General features: G+C 41.5%; 1 protein-coding gene across 3 annotated transcripts; it reads left to right on the plus strand.

Annotated features, from left to right (window-relative positions):
- Nucleotides 1-9: 9 nt before the first annotated feature.
- Nucleotides 10-19,751, plus strand: ZNF711 (zinc finger protein 711). Of its 3 annotated transcripts, XM_041396393.1 has the most exons (10): nucleotides 10-590; nucleotides 4,413-4,517; nucleotides 5,310-5,840; nucleotides 12,803-12,961; nucleotides 13,749-13,895; nucleotides 14,466-14,603; nucleotides 15,733-15,780; nucleotides 16,295-16,438; nucleotides 16,902-17,071; nucleotides 17,501-19,751. In XM_041396393.1, exons 2-10 carry the CDS (start codon nucleotides 4,439-4,441, stop codon nucleotides 18,077-18,079), a joined length of 1,995 nt encoding a protein of 664 aa, XP_041252327.1. In that variant the 5' UTR covers nucleotides 10-590; nucleotides 4,413-4,438; the 3' UTR covers nucleotides 18,080-19,751. The 3 variants fall into 3 exon arrangements, with proteins under 3 accessions (XP_041252327.1, XP_041252325.1, XP_041252326.1); XM_041396391.1 differs by having other exon boundaries at nucleotides 16,902-19,751; XM_041396392.1 differs by having other exon boundaries at nucleotides 16,295-16,330; nucleotides 16,902-19,751.
- The last annotated feature ends 247 nt before the right edge of the window (nucleotides 19,752-19,998 follow it).

Consider the following 19,998-nt stretch of genomic DNA (forward strand, 5'->3'; position numbering starts at 1 on the left):
GCCCCCGCCGGTACCGCGCCGGGCGGGTGGTGCGGGCGGGCCCGGCGGTGGAGGGGCCTCGCGGGCGGGCAGAAAATGGCGGAACACAAGATGTCGGCCGGGCCCGCGGGGCGGGGAGGCCGCGGCTCGGGGCCGCGGGACGGCGTTATCCCGGCCGGGACCGGGTTATTCCCGCCGGGACCGCGTTATCCCGGCGCTGTCCCCGCCCGTCGGTCCGCACCGCCGCGGGACACCCGCTCCTTTGTCCCCGCGCTCCCTTCGCCGCCTCCCCCCGCCCCGGCGGCACCGCGGGCGCGCCCGCGCCGGGCACGCGCGGGAGGGAGGGAGGGAGGAGGGAGGGAAGCGCCGGAGCCGCCGGAGCCGCCGGCGCAGCGGGCACCGGGAGCCCCGGCCCTGGGCACCGCCGGCCCGCTCTGCCCCTGATTTTTACCACGGGAAGTTTTATTGGTGCAACGCGTAGATGGAATTTATTTTTTTTTGTTTTATTTTTTTTTTATTGTTTTGTGTTAAGAGCCTTTAGCGCGTTTCAGGCGGTGAGACAAAATCTCGTTCGCTGGTTTTGTCTGTGGCGTTTTAAATGGATTTGGAGTGTAAGTTGTGGTGCTTTCTAGGTGGACACAATAAAGGACTTTAAAATAGATATGCTGGTTTTTCATACCCAGTCTGTTCTCTGCCAAGGGTCTGTGTCTATCTGCACGTTATTTTATTAATTGGGGTTTTCTAATTAAGATTTCTGCATAAGCAGGACGTTATTCATTGCGTTTCTGTCAGTTGCTGCATTAAAATTAAGAGGCAGAAGAAAATGAAAACCGTGTTATCTAGCAAGGATAATTTTTTGTACTTCGGCTTGAATGTTAAGAAATTAAATGGTTACACAGCAGCTGGTTCCTATTTTTCAACGGTGTAGAAGTTTATTTATTGTTCCATTGCTCCATGTCTGAGCCTGGTCCTTTTGGTTTCATGCACATCTGATATGCAGCTTGTGAATAACCGAACACCAGCAGTGCATGATGTTGTGTTTTCCTTTGGAGCATGTAAACAAGATGTAAATTATTTAGAAGAAACCCACTGTTTTAAAGGAAAGATTAGGGGCTGACCATGCAATTAGGCTTCATGTGAAAATACACCACCTGAGCCTGCTGTGAGGAGAGGTGTGTATGAACGCAGGACCACACAAAATGCATTCCTAAAGCTACATAAACAAAGAGCATGTATTTAAGCTGTATTTGGCGTTCTGTAGAAGTGTTGTTTATGTTAGACACATTTGAAATATGGCAACAATGCCTGGAAGCCAGCAGCGGGATTGGGAGTTTCCCTGTCCCCCTGGGAACACCAATGACACCCTGTTTTTCCTGGGAAGGGTAGAAGTGCTGAAGCATTGGTTGTTATCCCTCCTCCTTAAAACGCTTTGCTGGATATCTTTGCATTTGGAGTGCTTTCTTAAGCTCTCTCTAAAATGAAAATATTCCTAACTGTTTTGTGTTACTTTCTTCAGGAAGAGTAAGCTAAGAACAGATCAGTGTGTATCCTGGGAACTTCCATCAGTTTTCAGTTGAATGTTATGTGTCCTTAGGTCATTCCAAACTGCCAGCCATTACCCTTGATTTTAAAATTGCCATGTGCAGAAGTAATTTACAGTTGTAGTCAGAGAGGTCAGATATCCCTTCTACTCTAAAATTCATTGCTTGTCTCACTGAGCCCCATCTAAGGAAGAGCTTTGGCATAAAGAGCTTGAAATAGACTGAAATGAAACTCAGGCTCATTAGAAAGAGAACTGTTATTTTTCAGAAAAGCAAAACCATTCCAAATACAGACATATTTTAAAAATTTAGCCTTGAGCCATTGCTCTGGGAGTCTCAGTGTAGGTTGCATGAGATACTTCATTTTGGGATGTGATGGTAATATGCTCTTTCCTGAGCCAAGATAGCATGCTGTAATTTAAAAAAATCAATGAAAAAATTAATGTAAAGTAAATATTTTATTGGCTGATGCTAAAAACATTTTCACTGTCTTTAAATACCCAGAGGAGAAGGGGAATTGAGAGGAAAAACTTGAGATGTTACAAGTTAGAGGAAGAGAGGAGCGGCTAAGTTTGGGATTGTGACAGGGTGTGGAATTGTGGCTTTCTGCCTGATTTCTCCCTCTCCAAAGCCGTGATTGGATCTGTCTGTGGTGGTGTGGGTGTGTTACACAGTGTACTACAGGAGGAAGCTGAGAAGAGCCACAATTAATCACTGCACTGCATTTTTTGACTGTTCCCAATAACAAGGTTTGCCTGCGTGTGTGACATGTGGAACTGCATCATCTGCACTGCTGCAAGCCGTGAGCAGAGCCGTGGGCCTCCCCCAGCCTTAATTCTTCCAGCAGTAGCAGGAAGGGCTTTTCCTGCTGGCACTGCATTCCTTTAAGATCCCAAAGTTGATATAAAAAATAAATTTGTGGCTGTGTGGTTGGTTCAAGTCCATCCTTTGTCTGCAGTGAGGGTTTACAAGGACATTCTTTATAGGGTTGGTACAGCTTCAGTGGGGTTGTTGCATGGGTGTCATCATCCATCTCTGATTTTAGGGGAAGTTTAAGGGATTGCTGCTGCCATCCCATAACTTTGGTTCTTTTTCTAGTCCTGTTAAATACCAGAAAGATACTCTTTAAGTGATAATTTGCCTTCCCTGCAGAAATTTAAATTCAAATTATAGTCCTACTTTGTATTAAATTTTTCTGTGTGCCAAAATACATAATATATTGTGCATCTAATTATTTAATCTGAAAATAAGTTGCTTATTGAGAAGGAGAAAAATTCTAGCCTATTCTTCCTCTAATCTCAGATTGATTAAAATAATCTTTCATATTCATTTACTCTGAAAGAAGGATTCTCTGAAAAGGCTGTGGTCAGGAAATGTTAGATATTCCCTTAATTCTGAAATAGTTAAATGAGCTATTTATGCCCTGAAGTTGCATTCTGTTTTGTGCTAGCAAGGATTCATTAGCTACAGGGAGAATTTTAAATGGCTGTGGTGGTAATTTGGGAGTGATGGAGCATTGCATTGGGGTTCTGGACCTGCTCTGTGATCCTTACAATGCTGAAAAAAATTGATTTTGGAGTGGAATTGAAATAGTAAAACCCTTACCAACTTTCCTCATGGATAATGTTTGCCTTCTTTGTATTCTTGAATTCAGACTCTTTGGGGTGGACCAGTGGCTTTTCCCTGTGATTGCCATCGTTGGGCTCCTTTGCTGGAGGAGCTCAGGAGTTGTGGGAGGTCCTGGCTCTTCCTGGGCCCCTTGGCTCTGCCTTGGAGGGGTCTCGGCTTTTGGGCACTTGTTCCTCCAGCCTGACTTGACCTTGTGTTGGCTCCTGAGGTAGAACTCACTGCAGTGGGGCTGTCAAGTATATTCTACCTCAAAGTAATTGGAGTTTCCCTCATAGTTTGGATTTAGATGGTAAGATTTAACAAATTCTTGTCGTGGGGCATTGGTGATTTCTTTAATGAGATCTAGGAGAGCAAAACCAAGGTTGGTGCTAGGAGAGGAAAGCAGCATGCTTTGGACTTACCTTGGAAGATTTGTACTCCCTGCTCCTCTGCCCCACTCAGGTCACTTAGTTCTGAGCTCTGACTGTGTTCACCTCCCACAACTCCTAAAACTTCGTATTTGCTCTGGGATTCTGTCGCTTTCTCTGATTCTTGGATATGAGAGGGCAGAAAAGTACAAGATTTTAGTCTTGTGCAACAGAGATTTTTTTAGGCTTGAGATTTTTCACCTGTTGAGCTCTTTCTGATCGTGTGGGTGATTGGGTGGGTGGGTCACTTTGCACTGAACTTGTGTAAAGTCCTTTGGGTTGCAGCAAATTGCAAAATAATTCAGAATCCCCACATTTCAGTGTTTGGTAGCAATACTGGAATGCTGATTTTATCATTCTCTCTCGTGTTTTATGGGAACACTGTCAAATGATAGATGCCTTCTCCTGCTCTGGGAGTGCCTTTGTGTAGCTGTACCTTGTCAAAGAGATCCGGCATCCCCAATTAAATTTACACATTAAAATGGGTTTTGCAGTGTCTCATATATCCAAATTTTGAAAGAATTGGAAAAATTGATGCTCCCAATACGGTGTTCCATTTTCTTCTTTGTAGCTCCACACATCCAGAATCACCAGTCTTGATTAATTAGTTAATGAGTCTGCAGACAGGCAGAGCAGAGGCTGCTTTGTGCACAATTGCTAATATTTATTATTATGCTAAGGTAAAAAAAAAAATAAACCCAAATAGTAAAGTGAATTCTGTGAAGTGTTGCTTATGGTTTTCTTGAATTTTTGGGTAAATACTTCTCTGTGTTTGTCAGTGTAACACATCAGTCCAGTAAAGCTGATCAACACAAGAACACTGTTAAACATAAATTCTCGTTTTTGTTTTTTGCAGTTGTTTGTGAATGAATTTGGCTGAATATGGATCCAGGTGGCGGAAGTCTTGGATTGCAAACACAGGAATCCAAAATGCCTCACACTATGATCATGCAAGATTTTGGTAAACATTTTAACTATTAAAAATAATGAGTAGAATCCAGGGGATGATCTTCTCAGATATTGGGAAGGACCATGTCTATACCAAGATATTTTCATTTGAATTACAACACTGAATAATGTTTATTATTTTAAAAAAATTCTGATAAGAAGCATTTTATTGAGTGTTTTCAAGATTAAAACTGCTGTTTGTGTGTTAAAATAGTTTACTGTGCATTTTATGTTACGTCTAGAAAAGTAGTCTGCAAATACGACTGGCCAGTCCAGTCAGGTAATGAAAACCAGGTTTCTACCTCCAGCCATTCCTTGTGATGTGGCAAGTTGTTGGAAATTTTACTGTGAATATTGCATAAAACTGAGTGTTTATTTTTAACAAGGCCCTTGCTGCTCAAAGGATGAGTCCTTTTATTGTAACAGCAGTTAATGGTTTGTTACCACGTTTCCAGTGTCACGCAAGAATTCTGTGAAGGTTCACATTGCTGCTGCAATGAAATGTTTCCTAACTGGGAATTAAAGAAAAAGAGACTGAATTGTAAAGTGGCCTTTAGTTTTTAACAGATCCTAAGTTTGGGACAAACTCCACATTATGTTTTGAAGTGGTGTGTTTAGTTTGCCTTAGCTTGTACAGAACGGCTGCTTTGGACAGTGGGGTGAAATGCAAAACATGGATGTGGAGAAGTAACAGGTTTTTCCATCTGTGTTTAGCTTGCCTGTGTGATAAGTCCATTCCTTAGATAAAGCAGTTGCTGCTGCAATAATTGTAACCTTTTTCTCCTGGTTTGTGGTTGTTCCCTAGTGGCTGGGATGGCTGGCACTGCTCACATCGATGGAGACCACATAGTTGTGTCAGTCCCCGAAGCTGTCCTGGTTTCTGACGTGGTCACGGATGATGGGATAACCCTTGACCATGGCCTGGCAGCTGAGGTGGTCCAGGGGCCCGACATCATCACGGAAACGGACGTTGTCACCGAGGGCGTCATCGTTCCCGACTCCGTCCTGGAGGCCGACGTTGCCATTGAGGAGGCTTTGGACACCAGCGACCACGTGCTGACCTCTGACCTGATCACAGAAACCGTGCGAGTTCCCGACCAGGTGTTTGTGGCAGACCTTGTCACGGGCCCTGAGGGACACCTGGAGCACGTGGTGCAGGACTCCGTGGCCGGGGCCGACTCGCCCACCATGGTCTCGGAAGAGGTGCTGGTGACCAACTCGGATTCGGAGGCTGTCATCCAGGCAGCCGGGACTGTCCCTGGCTCCACCGTCACCATCAAAACCGAGGACGACGACGACGGCAAGAGCACATCTGAAGACTACCTGATGATATCTTGTAAGTCCACAGAGGTAGATGGAAGCAGGAGGGAGCTTCTGGTGGGGAGAAGTTCCTGTAACTGGACTCTTGGAACGCCCAGGGGATAGGCTGGTGCCCAGTTAATTCCTGGTGTCTGGATTTGGGGGTTTTGATGCAAAATCACTGATGCAGCAAGAAAGAGAAGGACATTGATGCTGCTGAGTGAGTGGGTGTGTATGTTTGTGTTTCTGAAACTAGATATTCCAGGAAATTTAAGAAAAACACCTTGGAAAGTTAAACACTAAATTGATTTTGAATATGCCATTTTTTTCTAAAAAACACCCCAGGTATATTACAATGCTATTTAGATTCATGTAAAAATGACGTACTCGGATTAATCAGGAGAACCCACTAGGAAACAGTTTTTTTAAGATCTCTTAACTCAAAGTTCTCTCAATATGTCCACAAAACACGGTTTGTTTAGTGTATTAAAAATCATAATAGGTATTTCATTGTCTGTTGTGCTCTTCTGGGCTGAACTTGGAAATAAGGGGTCAGGTTCATTAATGGTTTGGTCATTAACACATTCCAGTTCTTGCACAGCATCCAACTCCATATGATCCTGTTGACAGTAGCTGAAGTTGGCTACTGAAAGAACCTTGGGTACTTTGTGTTTCTTCAGTGCTTGCATTATACCCAAGGTACCAGTTGTTGCTGCTACACAAATTTGATAAATATATTCCAAGTAATTTATTTTTTTTTTACTCCTTCTACTCCTTCAGATCATTTATTGAAATGTGAGCAGGTCAAAACAGATTTTATTTAGTTAGAAGCAATATGTTAAAAAAAAGTCAATGCCAAATGTGTCAAAGTGTCAGTCTGTTCACAACAAGCTGCATTTATTAAAAATCTCATGACAGAGGACACCACTGATTCATGATTATAATGATTTCCCTCTCTTATAGCATCTCTATCCCTTATGCAAAATATATTCGTTTTTGTTCAGTACAGGATGAACAGCAATGATTTTTAAAGCTTTCCATCATTACTCTGTCACTAACAGAAGTCAAAAATAGGGGTTTTTGAAAAAGGAACTTCAAAAATGACTCTATAAAGCAAATTAGACCTGCTACAAAGAAAACCTTGTGTGTTTTTGTAACGAAAGGAGCACCACTTTTACAGTCAGTTGTTTCACTGAACAAATTCCTCCTTTCTGACAGTACTTAGGATGAATTTATTCTGTAACTGGTCATTTCCCTTGTCACTGTAAGTACAGTCATCTTTGGGACTCCTTCTGAGAGAGATGAGTGTGATTGATGCTGATGATCCTGCACTTAGACCAGAGCATCTGAAGCTTTCAGTTACCTGATGGCCCCACGTGTGTCTGACACATTCATGGTTTTGTCAGGTGTTCTCAAGCTTGGCTTTCACAATGTTTCAAAGCCATTTTGAGACCTAGTTTTCAGCAAATTAAATTTTTATATATGTATAATCGTGATGTGCCTGAATAGTCACAGTTGGAAGTTACATTATTCATCTAGGAGTTTGTTTTAAGTGATCATTTATGTAAATTAAGGAAGTCATAGAATCGTGTAGGATGGGAAGGAGCTGTAAGATTATTGAGTTTAATCGTTCTCCAGCACTGCCAGGGCCACCACTGACCATGTCCCCAAGGGCCACATCCACATGGCTTTTGAATCCCACCAGGGATGGGGACTCCAGCCTCTGTCCCAGGCCGGAGCTTTTTGTGGGGCTGTTGTGACCCCAGGGCAGGACCTGACACCTGTGAGCCCCCACAGCTGTCCCCAGCCCAGGATCCAGCCTGTCCAGACTCCCCTGCAGAGCTTCCCACCTCCAGCATCAACACTTCCCAGCTCAGTGTCACCTGCAAAGCTGATCCCCTCATCTGGGTCATTGATAAAGGCCTTGAGCTCTGTTCTGTTCCTAAGTTTTGAGCCTGTGTTGTGCTGGGGATCCAGCCTGACCCCACAAAGTGTCTGCTGTTGTGTTTTTGTCAGCGGTAATGAATCGTTCTTATGCAGCTTTTAATTTTTTTTAATTGTTCAAGTATTACCCTTGAATTTGTTTTGTTTATGGAGATAATGTGTTGTGTAGAATAGATAAAGGCCTCAGTTTATCAAGCAGGTCAAAACTTTTTATTTACTTATATGTATTCAATTGTCAAATTGTCAATATTGTAGAAAGTGAATTTTATAATATTTCTTTTGGGATGTATATATAGGACTGTTGAGCTGTTTTTATAATGTAATTGACACCAAGTCTTACTTCTAAAGAATTTCAAAATACTCAGTTGTCTTTTAATGAAATGTAGCATCTAAAAAGGGGAGACTTTACACAAAATGCCACATATGCCCTTAGGGAATACCATGAGTTGTTCTGTGGAACACATGTGGAAACTACCAAAATATGACATTTTAGGGTATGGAACTGACTGTGGAGTTTTAATTTCCTTTATGCTTGTTGGGAGTTACAGCTTAAATGACAGAACCATAGAATGGGTTGGGTTGGAAGGGACTTTACTGAAAGGTGATTTTTCACCATTTTGAGGTGACATTCCCATGTAGATACTTTATACACTTCTGGTAATTACATTTGCTATGTAAATACTATTTGGGCAATATTAAGCTCGTCTTGATAGTTGTGTGACTATCTGTGTATGATTTTGTAATTGCAAAGTTTCACTGGAAGATTATTACCACTCTGCAGATAAATTCAGCTTTTTCAAATCAGCTTTATAAGCACAGGACTTAAAAAATCTATTTTTGATCCGTTCACAACACGAATACCACGGGGTGTTCACGGCTCTTTGCTTTAAGCCATCCGAACACCTCGATAAAAAGGAATTGAATCCCAAAGGCTGTGGTGGGCCCCTGACCCCAGCCTTGTCAGAGTGAGATGGAGCTGGTGAGCAGCACAGGCCGTGCTGCAGGGGCAGTGGAGCTGAAGCCTCCCCTCTTTTGTTTTTCAGGTTTGCGATATTCAGACCCACAGCGGGTTGCCAGCCCCCGCTCCGCGTGCCGGCCCCATGCACTATTCTGGTGACCTCAAAGCCACCACTGACCCGCACTGGAGCTGGCCCGGGGCTAAGGTACTGTGCCACCAACACCTCCTTTTTAGTGTCTTACACTGTTGCCTCGTTTGCTAAACATTTTAGGATTCCTACTCCTCTATTTGAACCTATGGGACTTAAGTAGATCAGACATTAGAAAAACCCGGAGAATTGTCAAAGCCTTGTGGGACTTACCTTGCCCTCGTGTTGCTGCTCTGGTGGCTGTGGCATCACCAGCATAGTGCATGTGAGGCATCACATGGATTGGGAGCTGGCAATCCACGGTGAATCTGGACATCACACACCTGAAAACAGCCAAGCCAGGTAAGTTTAACACTGGGAGTGTGCTGAGTTTTCCTTTAAAGCTTGTTCACTCAGGAGGATTCAGCATCTATTTATGGAGGTTCTCTGTTGTGTTTTTTTCAGTTTATTTTAAGGGACCAGATAACAACATGTAGTGCTTCTGGTGGGTGAGTCAGAGCTGGAAGACACTTTGATATTCCATTGACAGAAAGGAAGCAAGCATTCCCTGTTCCCCTGAGCTATCCCTGGGAAAAGCAGCAGAGAATTTAGCACTGATGGGTTGGCAGTGATTGAAGGCATCTTACTTAGGCAACAGAATATTTTCATGAGCTGTTCTAAAAAACAATAATGTTTTTGAACCTGACAAAGATTACTTGTCCTGCTGTGTTCTTTTACTTAAGTCTGTTTAAAAGGTAGATGGAAGCCATTAGATTTACTTCAGATAAGACAGGACTTTAAGCAAAAGCAATTGCCAATTCATTGTGTTTTGTTGTATTTGAAACAAAAATCAAGATCTTACAGGTAACAGTCTATATTGATGTCATTTTCTCAGCCCAGATGATATTTTCCAAATTTTGCTATATTACACATTTGCTGTTTTAGAAAAGTGATCCCAGAGGCCCTGGATACACAAACTTCCTGATAGGTTTCCATTTCTTTAGCTTGAATTATAAAGACTGAATTTTTTGGAAAATGCACAGGATGGTTAATGGTGTAGAAGCAACCACAAATGTTAAAATACTGTTCTAAGTTTACTCCTCTGAAACAGGACTCCCTGCTTTTACAGGATATTGAAGATTTGGGAGCTTTACAGGCAATATTAAAACACAGTGTGTGAGTGTACATGCTCAATTCATGTTTTGGGGTTTTCTTTTGCTGAAAACATTCTTGAAAAAGTTGAAAATTTCTCATTTTTTTCCTTCATGTAATGCTTATTGCATTGCAGTTGATGTTCCTATCTAAAATTGTGGCATTTTTTCTTACATTATTTCACCAGCCCCATAGTGGTGCACAGTCACTGTCACATAATGTTAGTTAAATAGTTGGAAATTTTTCCATAAAGAAAACTTTCTATCACGCATGTGGTAACTCCCCTGTATAGCAGGAAGTTGCTGTTGTTGAATAACTTCATTTCTGTTTCACTGGTACCGTGTTGTGTTTATAAAATATGTGAGTTCAGAAAAAAATGGTGTGGCTGGAGTTGCAGCTTTGAAAAGAACTTTATTATCACCTCCCAATTCTAAATTGGCAGGGTTTGTGAGCTTTGAAATACTCTTTTTTGCAGTGATAGAGCTGGGTATATAATCCCATTTTTGTACTGGGGATTACCTCCAGTCCTTCCAACACTCACACATGCAGTGGGAATGGTCATTGTATTAAATTAAACTTATATTTATCATTTTCCAGAAGATGTATAAGAAACTTTGACAAACTTTAAAAGCCTTGCAGGAAAAAAAAAAAGTCTTTAATAAATTCATGCTTAGTAAATGTATGGAAGTACTTATTCCAAGAAAAGGGAATTTCAGCATCTCCACTTTTATGTCTTCTGACAGCCCCATTCTGGCAGCTTAAAAAATGTCAATTAGCAGGTGCAGTAGCACTCCCACAGGGGATATTAAAGGGTTTAATGACCTGGTGCAGGGAAAGTCGAGTGTCAGAGGAATATTCAGGTTCTCTCTTGTGGCTCTCTCAGTGTCTGTGCTCTGACTGTTCCCAGTGTCCTGCCAGGTCACACAAACATCAGGCAGCACGTGGCACACTCTCACTCTTTAAGGTGTTGTTGTTCCTGGTATTGGTTTCAGTAGATATTTACAGAGTTTTTTTAATTATAAAAGCAAAAACTCTCTTCCTGAGGAATATTTTTTTCCTGATCCATGTTGGATGCTTCTTCGGCAATGGAATTAATCCATTAGTTACCAGAAAAAACCCCAAACCCCCCCCAGATATCTACAGCAGCATTTTTTAGATGTTTTCCATAGGTGTTTCAGGTTATAGAGCCTGGTGCTGATAGCAGCAAGGTTGTGGGATTAATCCCCATATGGATCATTCACTTAAGAGTTGGACTTGATCCTTGTGGGTCCCTTCCAACTCAGATTATTAATTTTCATCAAAGTACAGACTTCACAAAGGTTTTAAAACAAAAACAAGTATTTACTTGTACTTCCCTACATTTTATCCAGTTCTGTCCTCATAACTTCTGTACTCACCTGGTGCAGTCCAGGATTTGTGACTAGAAATGAGGTTTCCCAGTGCTGTGAGCTGGTAGGTGTCTGTGGAAAGAGCTTAGTTTGGGATTGCTGGGGTGGGTTCCACTCCCCTGCTGCAGGAGAGGCACCCTCACCTTCCCACCTCCAGTGACTGCCCCAGCACTAAAGGCTTCAAGGGACTCCAGTTTAGCCCAAGGGGAGGTTAAAGCAGCTCTTGGGAGCAGCCACCAGTGCCTGGGAGCAGGAAACTGGGAGGGGACTGGGGAGCTCTGCAGCATCCCAGGTAAGCCAGCTTCTGCCAGGGATCAGGGCCTCGGCGTCCCCGTGGAGTCGGGAAGCTCTGCTGTCACCTCAGTGTTCATTTTAAGGAGTTTTTCTTTGCTTAGTGCACACATACTTTAATGTTACATGTGCAGTAAGATGCTGTTTCCCCGGAATGTATTTCATTCAGATTTTGTCTACATTTTGTGGGATTCTCCTCTATTTAGAGCACTTCAGTGGGTGTTCAGCACTGCACAGGTTTGTGTTGACCATCTGCACAGGAGCTAAATTTATCCTCAGTGAGAAGTGTGTCAGTACATGTGTCAGGGAGATGCTGGGTTCAGTGCCCTCTGGGTTGGCAGTTTGAGGTGTATCCATGGTCATCTCTGTGAATGCCCTTTTTACCAAAATACGTTGCTTTTAATAGTTTGGATGTATTTTTTTCTTAGAAATTAAATTAGCATTTTGAATGTATAAACCAAATAATCAGTGAGTGAGTTGTGTAAAGAATGAGGACTCAATCTCTCATAGTAGTATTTGGATTTATTGTCACTGCATCTTTTAATCAGCTGTATATCATGCATTAATCTTAATGTGTGTCTGTTTTCAACTGATAAAGTGGATGAAATCATAATTTCTTTGAGGAAGAAGATGGAGTCACATTTTTGATGCATACTTCTTTAGCTGGGAATATACTCCAGTCATCACACTCCTCAAGAGTTTCAGCCACTAAATTTTAGTGACTATGCATCAGAATGAAACATTTGAGAACTCTTAGACTCTAACAGGGTTAATTATTTAACAGGGCAATTCTGGGTTAATTTTTAATGCTTTTGTATAGATCTTTAATTTTAATTATTGGTAAATTTTTGCTTTCTAAGAGTAATAGTTTCAGCCATAACCAGTTACCTCATTCCGTTTGATGACAAACTCCCTCTTGTGTCCTTTATTCTGTAATTCCTGCTGTGTTTCCTGAGTTGCAATAAAATCCTGAACTTCTGGAATCTCTTAAGTTTCCTGAGATGAGCTGCTTTTAAGGGCCACTTAGGAATACAAACCTTTCCTGTGCATGGGGAGAATAGTGGAGAAGATCATGCTACTGATTACTTTGACTTCTAAAAATGTGTTTGAACCTCATTATTATTTTCTTCTCTTTGCAGTGGATGATGTTGGAGAGAAATTGGACCATATAGGAAGCACTCCCTTGAAGATCAGTACCGAGGTGGCAAATGATGATGTTGCTAAAGATGATGGCTTTGGTTCAGAAGTTATCAAAGTCTACATATTTAAAGCTGAAGCTGAAGATGATGTTGAAATAGGTACCTTGAAATCCTATTTATTCTTTCAGTAGTGTGAAGTGTTTCAGGGTCTTTGTGTTTGTTCTTCATTCCACATAATCCAGTGACTGGAGTGTTCTGTAGAATGTGACATTTGTGGAGGCTGCCCAGATGCACAAAAGCTGGGTGTGGATTAGTCTCAAGTTCTTTTTTGATTAGCTGGGCTATTTTGAGGCAGCCAAAGCCCAAATGTACAAGTGTGTCTGCAGCTGTTTTTTCAGCTGCTGCTTTTCTCTGACTTTGCAAGACACAAGTGTGTCAGCACAGCAGAGCCTCTGGAGTGGATCCCTTTTGTTGGTGGGAGCCTTTGGTGGCCTTGCAGAGAGAGGGGAGGAATTCTGGGGCTGCAGGTGAACCAAGGGACTCAGAATTCTCTGCAGTTCCCTTTCCCAACAGATAGACCAGCAATCCCCATGCTCTGAGGGGATGCACAACTCACCTGTGTCTGTTCCTGAAAAAACAGAATCCCCCTCTTGGCTGTTTTGGAGCTGGAACCTCTAGATCATCCCCAGGCCCTGTTCCCAAATACATTCTGTTCCTCTGGGGATGGGCTCTCAGTCTCCAGGGACAGAAGGGACAGACTGCTCTTGCAGCAGCAGGGACAGCCAAAATCTCTGATGGCTGAGAAGTAATTCCCAGCAGGGCTGTTCTCTGAGCAGCTCTCAGGGAGGTGGTCCCAGCAAGTCAAAAAAATACTTGGATCTGAAATTAATCTTACCAGTGGCTGTGTTCACATTGACTTAATGTGTGTAACTTCTTTTTGTTCGAGGTGGGACAGAAATTGTCACTGAGAGTGACTTTCACAATGGCCATTCTGTAGCTGGAGTCATTGAACAAGGAGGTGTTGGGAGAATGCAGCGAGAAAAAATGGTTTACATGGCTGTTAAGGACTCATCTCAGGAAGATGAAGATATTAGTAAGCATAATAAGAAACATTCTTGTTTGTCATGCTGTTTGTACACCCATATGACCATCATTCTCAAGGACATTTTTCATTATTTTCTGATGGATTCTTCAGCCTGAAGTAGTAGAAAACTAAGCTCATCTTCCCTAAAAATAAAAAGCAGGCTATAATTTTTTTAAAGTCATGTGGATAATGGACTTTGTGCATACTGTGTGCAATCATTTCATTATTTATATTAAATTTAACATGTCCATGGATGAAGTTAATGAGGGTAGTCAAACTTCTTATTTTTCTATTTTCCTACTGTGAATTAAGCAGCTTTCTGACAAAGTGGCAAATGTCATCAGTTGCAAGTTCATGAGTTTGTCTATTGGAAATTTTGTGGGCATTTGTTTTGGATTAGTATTTATTGATACATGTTTTTTCTCTTTAAGGAATATCTGAATAAGCAATGATCCCCTAAATGCCAAAGGAAGAAAATTAATTTATAATGGGTATCAGTCAGAGCGAGAGCAAATTAAATGAACAAAAAGATAGGACAGGGAAAATAAAATTAAAGATTATTCTCCTCCCTTCATCCAGGCTGTGCTGAAATAGCAGATGAAGTTTATATGGAAGTTATTGTAGGGGAAGAAGAGGCCACATCCCTTCCAGACACCCAGCTGGAGGACTCTGGCGTGAATAAAACCTTTGTCCCCGTTGCTTGGGCTGCTGCTTACGGTAGGAACCTGTGCTTCTTTCCTGAAAATCCCTGCCATTATTTCCTCCCTCATCCGGCTGCCAGCATCTCTGGGATGACCTCACCTTGTTGTTGGGGTTTGGAAACAGCTCCTGATCTCTGCCATCCAGTGGTTGCTGTGTGCTGGGTTTCATGGAGTAGAAAGGAAAGCTTGTTAGGAGAAGTTTGATTTTGTTTCAGATCCCAGCTCAAATGTACAGAGTATGTGGGGTTTGATGCTTAATGTTGAAGATTGTTCTTGTTCTTAAACAACAAGAACAGCCTTAAGTGTTTTACGTTAGGAGGGGGAAGGGGGAAAGACTGTGAAAAGGGAATAGTAGGAATAAATGTGTAAATATGTTCCTAATAATTTCAGTTTATAGACATGTTTTAAACTTGTTAGTCCTTTAGGTGAGAAACAAAAAAGTGATTTGTTTTCAAATAGTGGAAGTGTCTTAGGATATATTGTAAGTTCTGTCTATTCTTTTGTATAATTTCCTTGGATTTTGGTGTGTTAAATGTTTGTTAAGAGCGTGTCAAGTTATCCATCGTTTCTGTTACAATTAATTAAGCAAGTTAGTGAAAATTCCTTGGTGTGTTAAGGAGAGCCCAACAGCTGGGCTGGTAAAGTACTTCAGAACCACAGAGCTTTGGCACATAGCAGCAAAATGAGAAATGTGCTCCTGAGGTATTCCTTGTGCATCTCCAAAACTCCATTGTGCTGAGAGCTGATAAGGGCCAAGTCCTCTTATCTGCCTCCCTCTACTCCAGGCAGATAGCATGCTTCCATCTCAGGAGCAAAGTGTGCATTTCAGATAACCTCTGCATTGCTATCTGAGGGAATAGATGAGGTTAAAAGTTTGCAGAAACAAGCATATTAATAATGGAAAGCAGGAGAGCCAGCGGGGTAAGCATGCAAACACAGATGGGGTGGATATTAACTCCTCTCAGAGATGGGATTTTGGTTCCTGAGGCTCATGATTACACAACACCGAGCTGCACATCTCCACTTGGATGGTGTTAACCTGTTACTTATTAGCTAAGTTAGTTTTCTCTCATTATCAGGCTTTCAAAAGCAGCATCTTTAAAAAGAATATTATTTTATAATGACTAAAATACCATTTTCTGCAGGAGATGAAAGAAGGCTTCCCCGAAGATACGAAGATGGTCAAGCGGCAGGTGAGAACTTTTAACAGCATTAAAAATAAAACTGTCTTTGAAAAAGCAGATATTTCTGTGTCAGTGCTCCTAATCAGAGATGCAAAGAATGAGCCATAAATTAGATATTGAAGGACTCCTCAGTCTTTCTCTGTTGTTTTGAATGAAAACAATTCTAGATGTCTGTAGGCCTTCAGAGGGGGTGGGGAAGTTGGGAGGCACTGCCAAGTTTTTAATGTAGTTTTGCAGACAGAAAATAGATAATGCACTTGTTAAGAAGTGAAAACAAGTTAAATAAAAATCATGGAATATAATTAGAAATGAATTAGTGTTTAAACAATCATACCCTTGACTTTTGCCAGGAAAGATAGACAGGGGTTCCCATTAGCACATTTCTTTTTAATCTATATTGCTGTAGAGGAATGGGCAATGCTTGTTTTTAAAAAGTAGATAATGCTGCTGTGCAATTCCAGTCGTCAGTCCCAAAGAAACAAGTTGTTTAAGGTTTTTTATGGTGTCTAATTTTTGTTTCTAGGAAATAACTTGGATACACGATTAGAAAACAAAAACGGTAATGCAACACAGTACCTGCAGATTTGTGATAGCATTAGCACTAATAGAGTGCTCAAACAAAAAACCAAGAAAAGGAGGAGAGGAGAGGCCAGGCAATGGCAAACAGGTAAACACTGGATGGTTACGGTATTGTCACGGAGTGCCACTTACTCCTGTCCTATTCCTTTTCTCTTTTTTAAGCTGATGCAGAATTAAAAGCTATAAATGATGATTTGCGTATTTCCTGTGTCCTTCCCCCCTCCAGTTCTGTGCCTAGAAAATGTCATATTTTGCTATTCAGAGTCAGTACACCCAGGGCTGATGCAATTCATTTGAATGTTGCAAGCTATTAAAAAGTACCCATGGCTATATTCAGTGCACATGTGATATTCCTGATCTGTTTGAGCAGTTTCTAAAACAGAACTATATAAACTATAGGTGCTGTGGATTGGTTGTTTTTAAACTACTGAGCCACTCTCTCTCTGCTGCAAGTGTAAGTGCATGAATCTGAACAGCACTTGGCTGATTTAAAACTTCTTAATCAGTAAATGTGTTTCCTTCATAACTTGTTTTTGTTTGTTCAAAAACAGCTGTTATAATAGGTCCTGATGGACAGCCCTTAACAGTTTACCCTTGTCATATTTGTGGGAAAAAATTTAAATCCAGAGGATTCTTGAAAAGGCATATGAAGAACCATCCCGATCATATGATCAAGAAGAAGTACCAGTGTACGGACTGTGACTTTACAACTAACAAAAAAGTAAGTTTCCACAATCATCTGGAAAGCCATAAACTTATAAATAAAGTTGATAAAACGCACGAGTTTACAGAGTACACGAGAAGATACAGAGAGGCGAGCCCGTTGAGTTCCAATAAACTCATCCTGAGGGACAAGGAGCCCAAGCTCCACAAGTGCAAATATTGTGACTATGAGACTGCAGAGCAGGGGCTGCTCAACAGGCACCTGCTGGCAGTCCATAGCAAGAACTTCCCTCATGTGTGCGTGGAGTGCGGGAAGGGCTTCCGCCACCCCTCGGAGCTGAAAAAGCACATGAGGACCCACACGGGGGAAAAGCCATACCAGTGTCAGCACTGCGTGTTCAGGTGTGCTGACCAGTCCAACCTGAAAACTCACATCAAAACCAAACACGGCACCGACCTGCCCTTTAAATGTGAGCACTGTCCCCAGGCCTTCGCCGACGAGAAGGAGCTGCAGCAGCACACCGAGCTCTTCCAAGGGCATAAGACTCACCAGTGTCCCCACTGTGACCACAAGAGCACCAACTCCAGTGACCTGAAGCGACACATCATTTCAGTGCACACCAAGGATTTTCCCCACAAGTGTGAGGTGTGTGAGAAAGGCTTCCACCGGCCCTCGGAGCTCAAAAAGCATAGCGAGACCCATAAAGGGAAAAAGATCCACCAGTGTAGGCACTGTGACTTCAAAACCTCCGACCCTTTTGTGCTCAGTGGGCACATCCTCTCCGTTCACACCAAGGACCTGCCTTTTAAATGCAAAAGGTGTAAAAGGGGCTTCAGGCAGCAGAACGAACTGAAGAAGCACATGAAGACCCACAGTGGCAGGAAGGTGTACCAGTGCCAGTACTGTGAGTACAGCACCACGGACGCGTCGGGCTTTAAGCGCCACGTCATCTCCATCCACACCAAAGACTACCCCCACAGGTGTGAGTTCTGCAAAAAGGGCTTCCGCAGGCCCTCCGAGAAAAATCAGCACATAATGAGGCACCACAAAGAGGCCATAATGTGATAGGTGAGCTCCAGCAGGAAGCGGTGTAGAAACTGTGATATGCTAATTGGGGAAAAAAATAAATCTCACGAACTGTTTCTCCTGGTTTCAAAGCTTGATATTAAACCATAACTTTACATTCTTTGTATTAAAAGTCTTAAAAAGTATTAGGGTTGGCAGGGGATCTCATAGCCCTATGATTGTTGCTGATCAGAACCTAAAGAGCACTAGAGAATGCAGAGGATGGATGAATGTCTTAAATTTGCAGAAAGATGGATGAATGTCTCCAAGTGAACAGTATTTGCCATTGCTGGGTCTAGAGGACAGGGCAGAGCTGATTGTGTGAGCCATTCTGTCAGTCCCAACGTGTGTCTCCAGTATGGAAACAGATCCCTGGTGGGTGAGCTACAGAGGGTTTGCAAAGGAGCCCCCTTTTCACTTCTTGTGCAGTTTGGGACAGGGAGTTTTAGTCAGACGCTTCATCACAACGTTTTCAATTGTGCCTAGAAATTGAATTCCAGAACTGGTGAAATTTGGGGGTGGGGGGGTGTCCCCTGTTCAGTTTGGTTTGGGTTTTTTTTAAACATTTCATGGGAAACTTTTTGGTTTCCTTTATTAGTTTAGGTCCAAGAAGCATTTTTTTTACTGGTTTTCAAAGCTGCTAACCTATTTTATTGCAGGATATGATGTTTAAAATAGAGCATTATGTTATGGTCTCAGAGGTGGTGTTCTGGTGCTAGGGTTAAAGATGTATATGTATATAATTTCCCTTTTTTTATCTGAAACTACAGTTGAATGTTGTTCAGTATGGCACATATAACAAAATTAACTTTGAATTTGACTTTTTTTTTTAAAGGATAAAAATGGATGCAGCTCATAGTGTTGTGACTCAACACTAATTTTTTTTCCTCGCTACTTTAAAGTCTTCTCTAAAAAGAATATTAAAAACAGTTGAAAACTGTAGGGGTTTTTTAATTAAAATTCAGAGTACTTAGAGGTTCTTTAGGGCAGTGTTCTTAACAGGTATGACAGTTACTGTCCTACCTCCTAATATGAAATTTTCCATATAGAGGTAAAATTGCACCTTTTAATCGATTCTTTTAAAAAAAGATCTATACCATGCTATAAACATGCATTTTCAATCTGTAAGAAAGTATATATGCAGTATTTAACCAGAAAAACCTGCTGCCACTAGAGTTTGGAGGTGGATCTTGAGTTTACAGTGTATACATTTAAAATATGCATCCCTTTAAAAATGCTTTGTGTTAGCATGCTGCAAATCCAATGGCGCTTATATAACGAGCTGGTCTAGGGCTATTTAATGAAAAACCTGGTCATAAATGTTACGCATATAATGTGTATTTTTTACTTTTTTTAGTTGCTTCATGTTTGCACACAGCTGTTCACATGAGAAATTGTAACTTCATGCTATATTGTGGCTTTGTGTTCCAGATAATGTTCATATTTTGTTTTTGCACCAGATGAGAATCAGTTCCTTGAGAATAAATTTTTTTTATATTTCTAAACTTCAGAAAGTTAAAATTTGGGAAATCTCTTAGACAAATAAGTGTTTTATGTGGCTGTAAAAAATGATGTACACGCTGTAAAATAAGATTGTCACTGTTCTGTGGGATTATTATTTCTAAATGTGTTACTCATCGTAACGGGCATACAATAAAACGCATCTCTTGCACTCCAGATTTTTTTGGAGTTTCCTTTTCATTTATGGTGTTTAGGAAAGTCCCCTTCTCTATAATTCACCTGATATTTTTAATTGCATTATTCACTAATTAATATGTAATCACATTTCTAGTAAACAGGCTACTGCAGGTCTCTTTATCAGACTGTTGAGGAGAGAACATTGGGTTTGATTTAACCCTTTAGACTTACAGGTAATGTATTTGTGTTTGTTTTGCTTATTTCTAAAATAATTATCAAAT

This window comes from Onychostruthus taczanowskii, unplaced genomic scaffold, assembly GCF_017590055.1.
Source record: "Onychostruthus taczanowskii isolate IOZ18803 unplaced genomic scaffold, ASM1759005v1 scaffold13, whole genome shotgun sequence".
Classification (NCBI taxonomy): domain Eukaryota; kingdom Metazoa; phylum Chordata; class Aves; order Passeriformes; family Passeridae; genus Onychostruthus; species Onychostruthus taczanowskii.

Coding starts and splice junctions, on each gene's coding strand:
- ZNF711 (XM_041396391.1), top strand. CDS start 4,439: ATGGATCCAGGTGGCGGAAGTCTTGGATTGCAAACACAGGAATCCAAA. Junction 5,841..12,802: donor AGACTACCTGATGATATCTT/GTAAGTCCACAG, acceptor TTCTCTTTGCAG/TGGATGATGTTGGAGAGAAA. Junction 13,896..14,465: donor TCAGGAAGATGAAGATATTA/GTAAGCATAATA, acceptor CCCTTCATCCAG/GCTGTGCTGAAATAGCAGAT.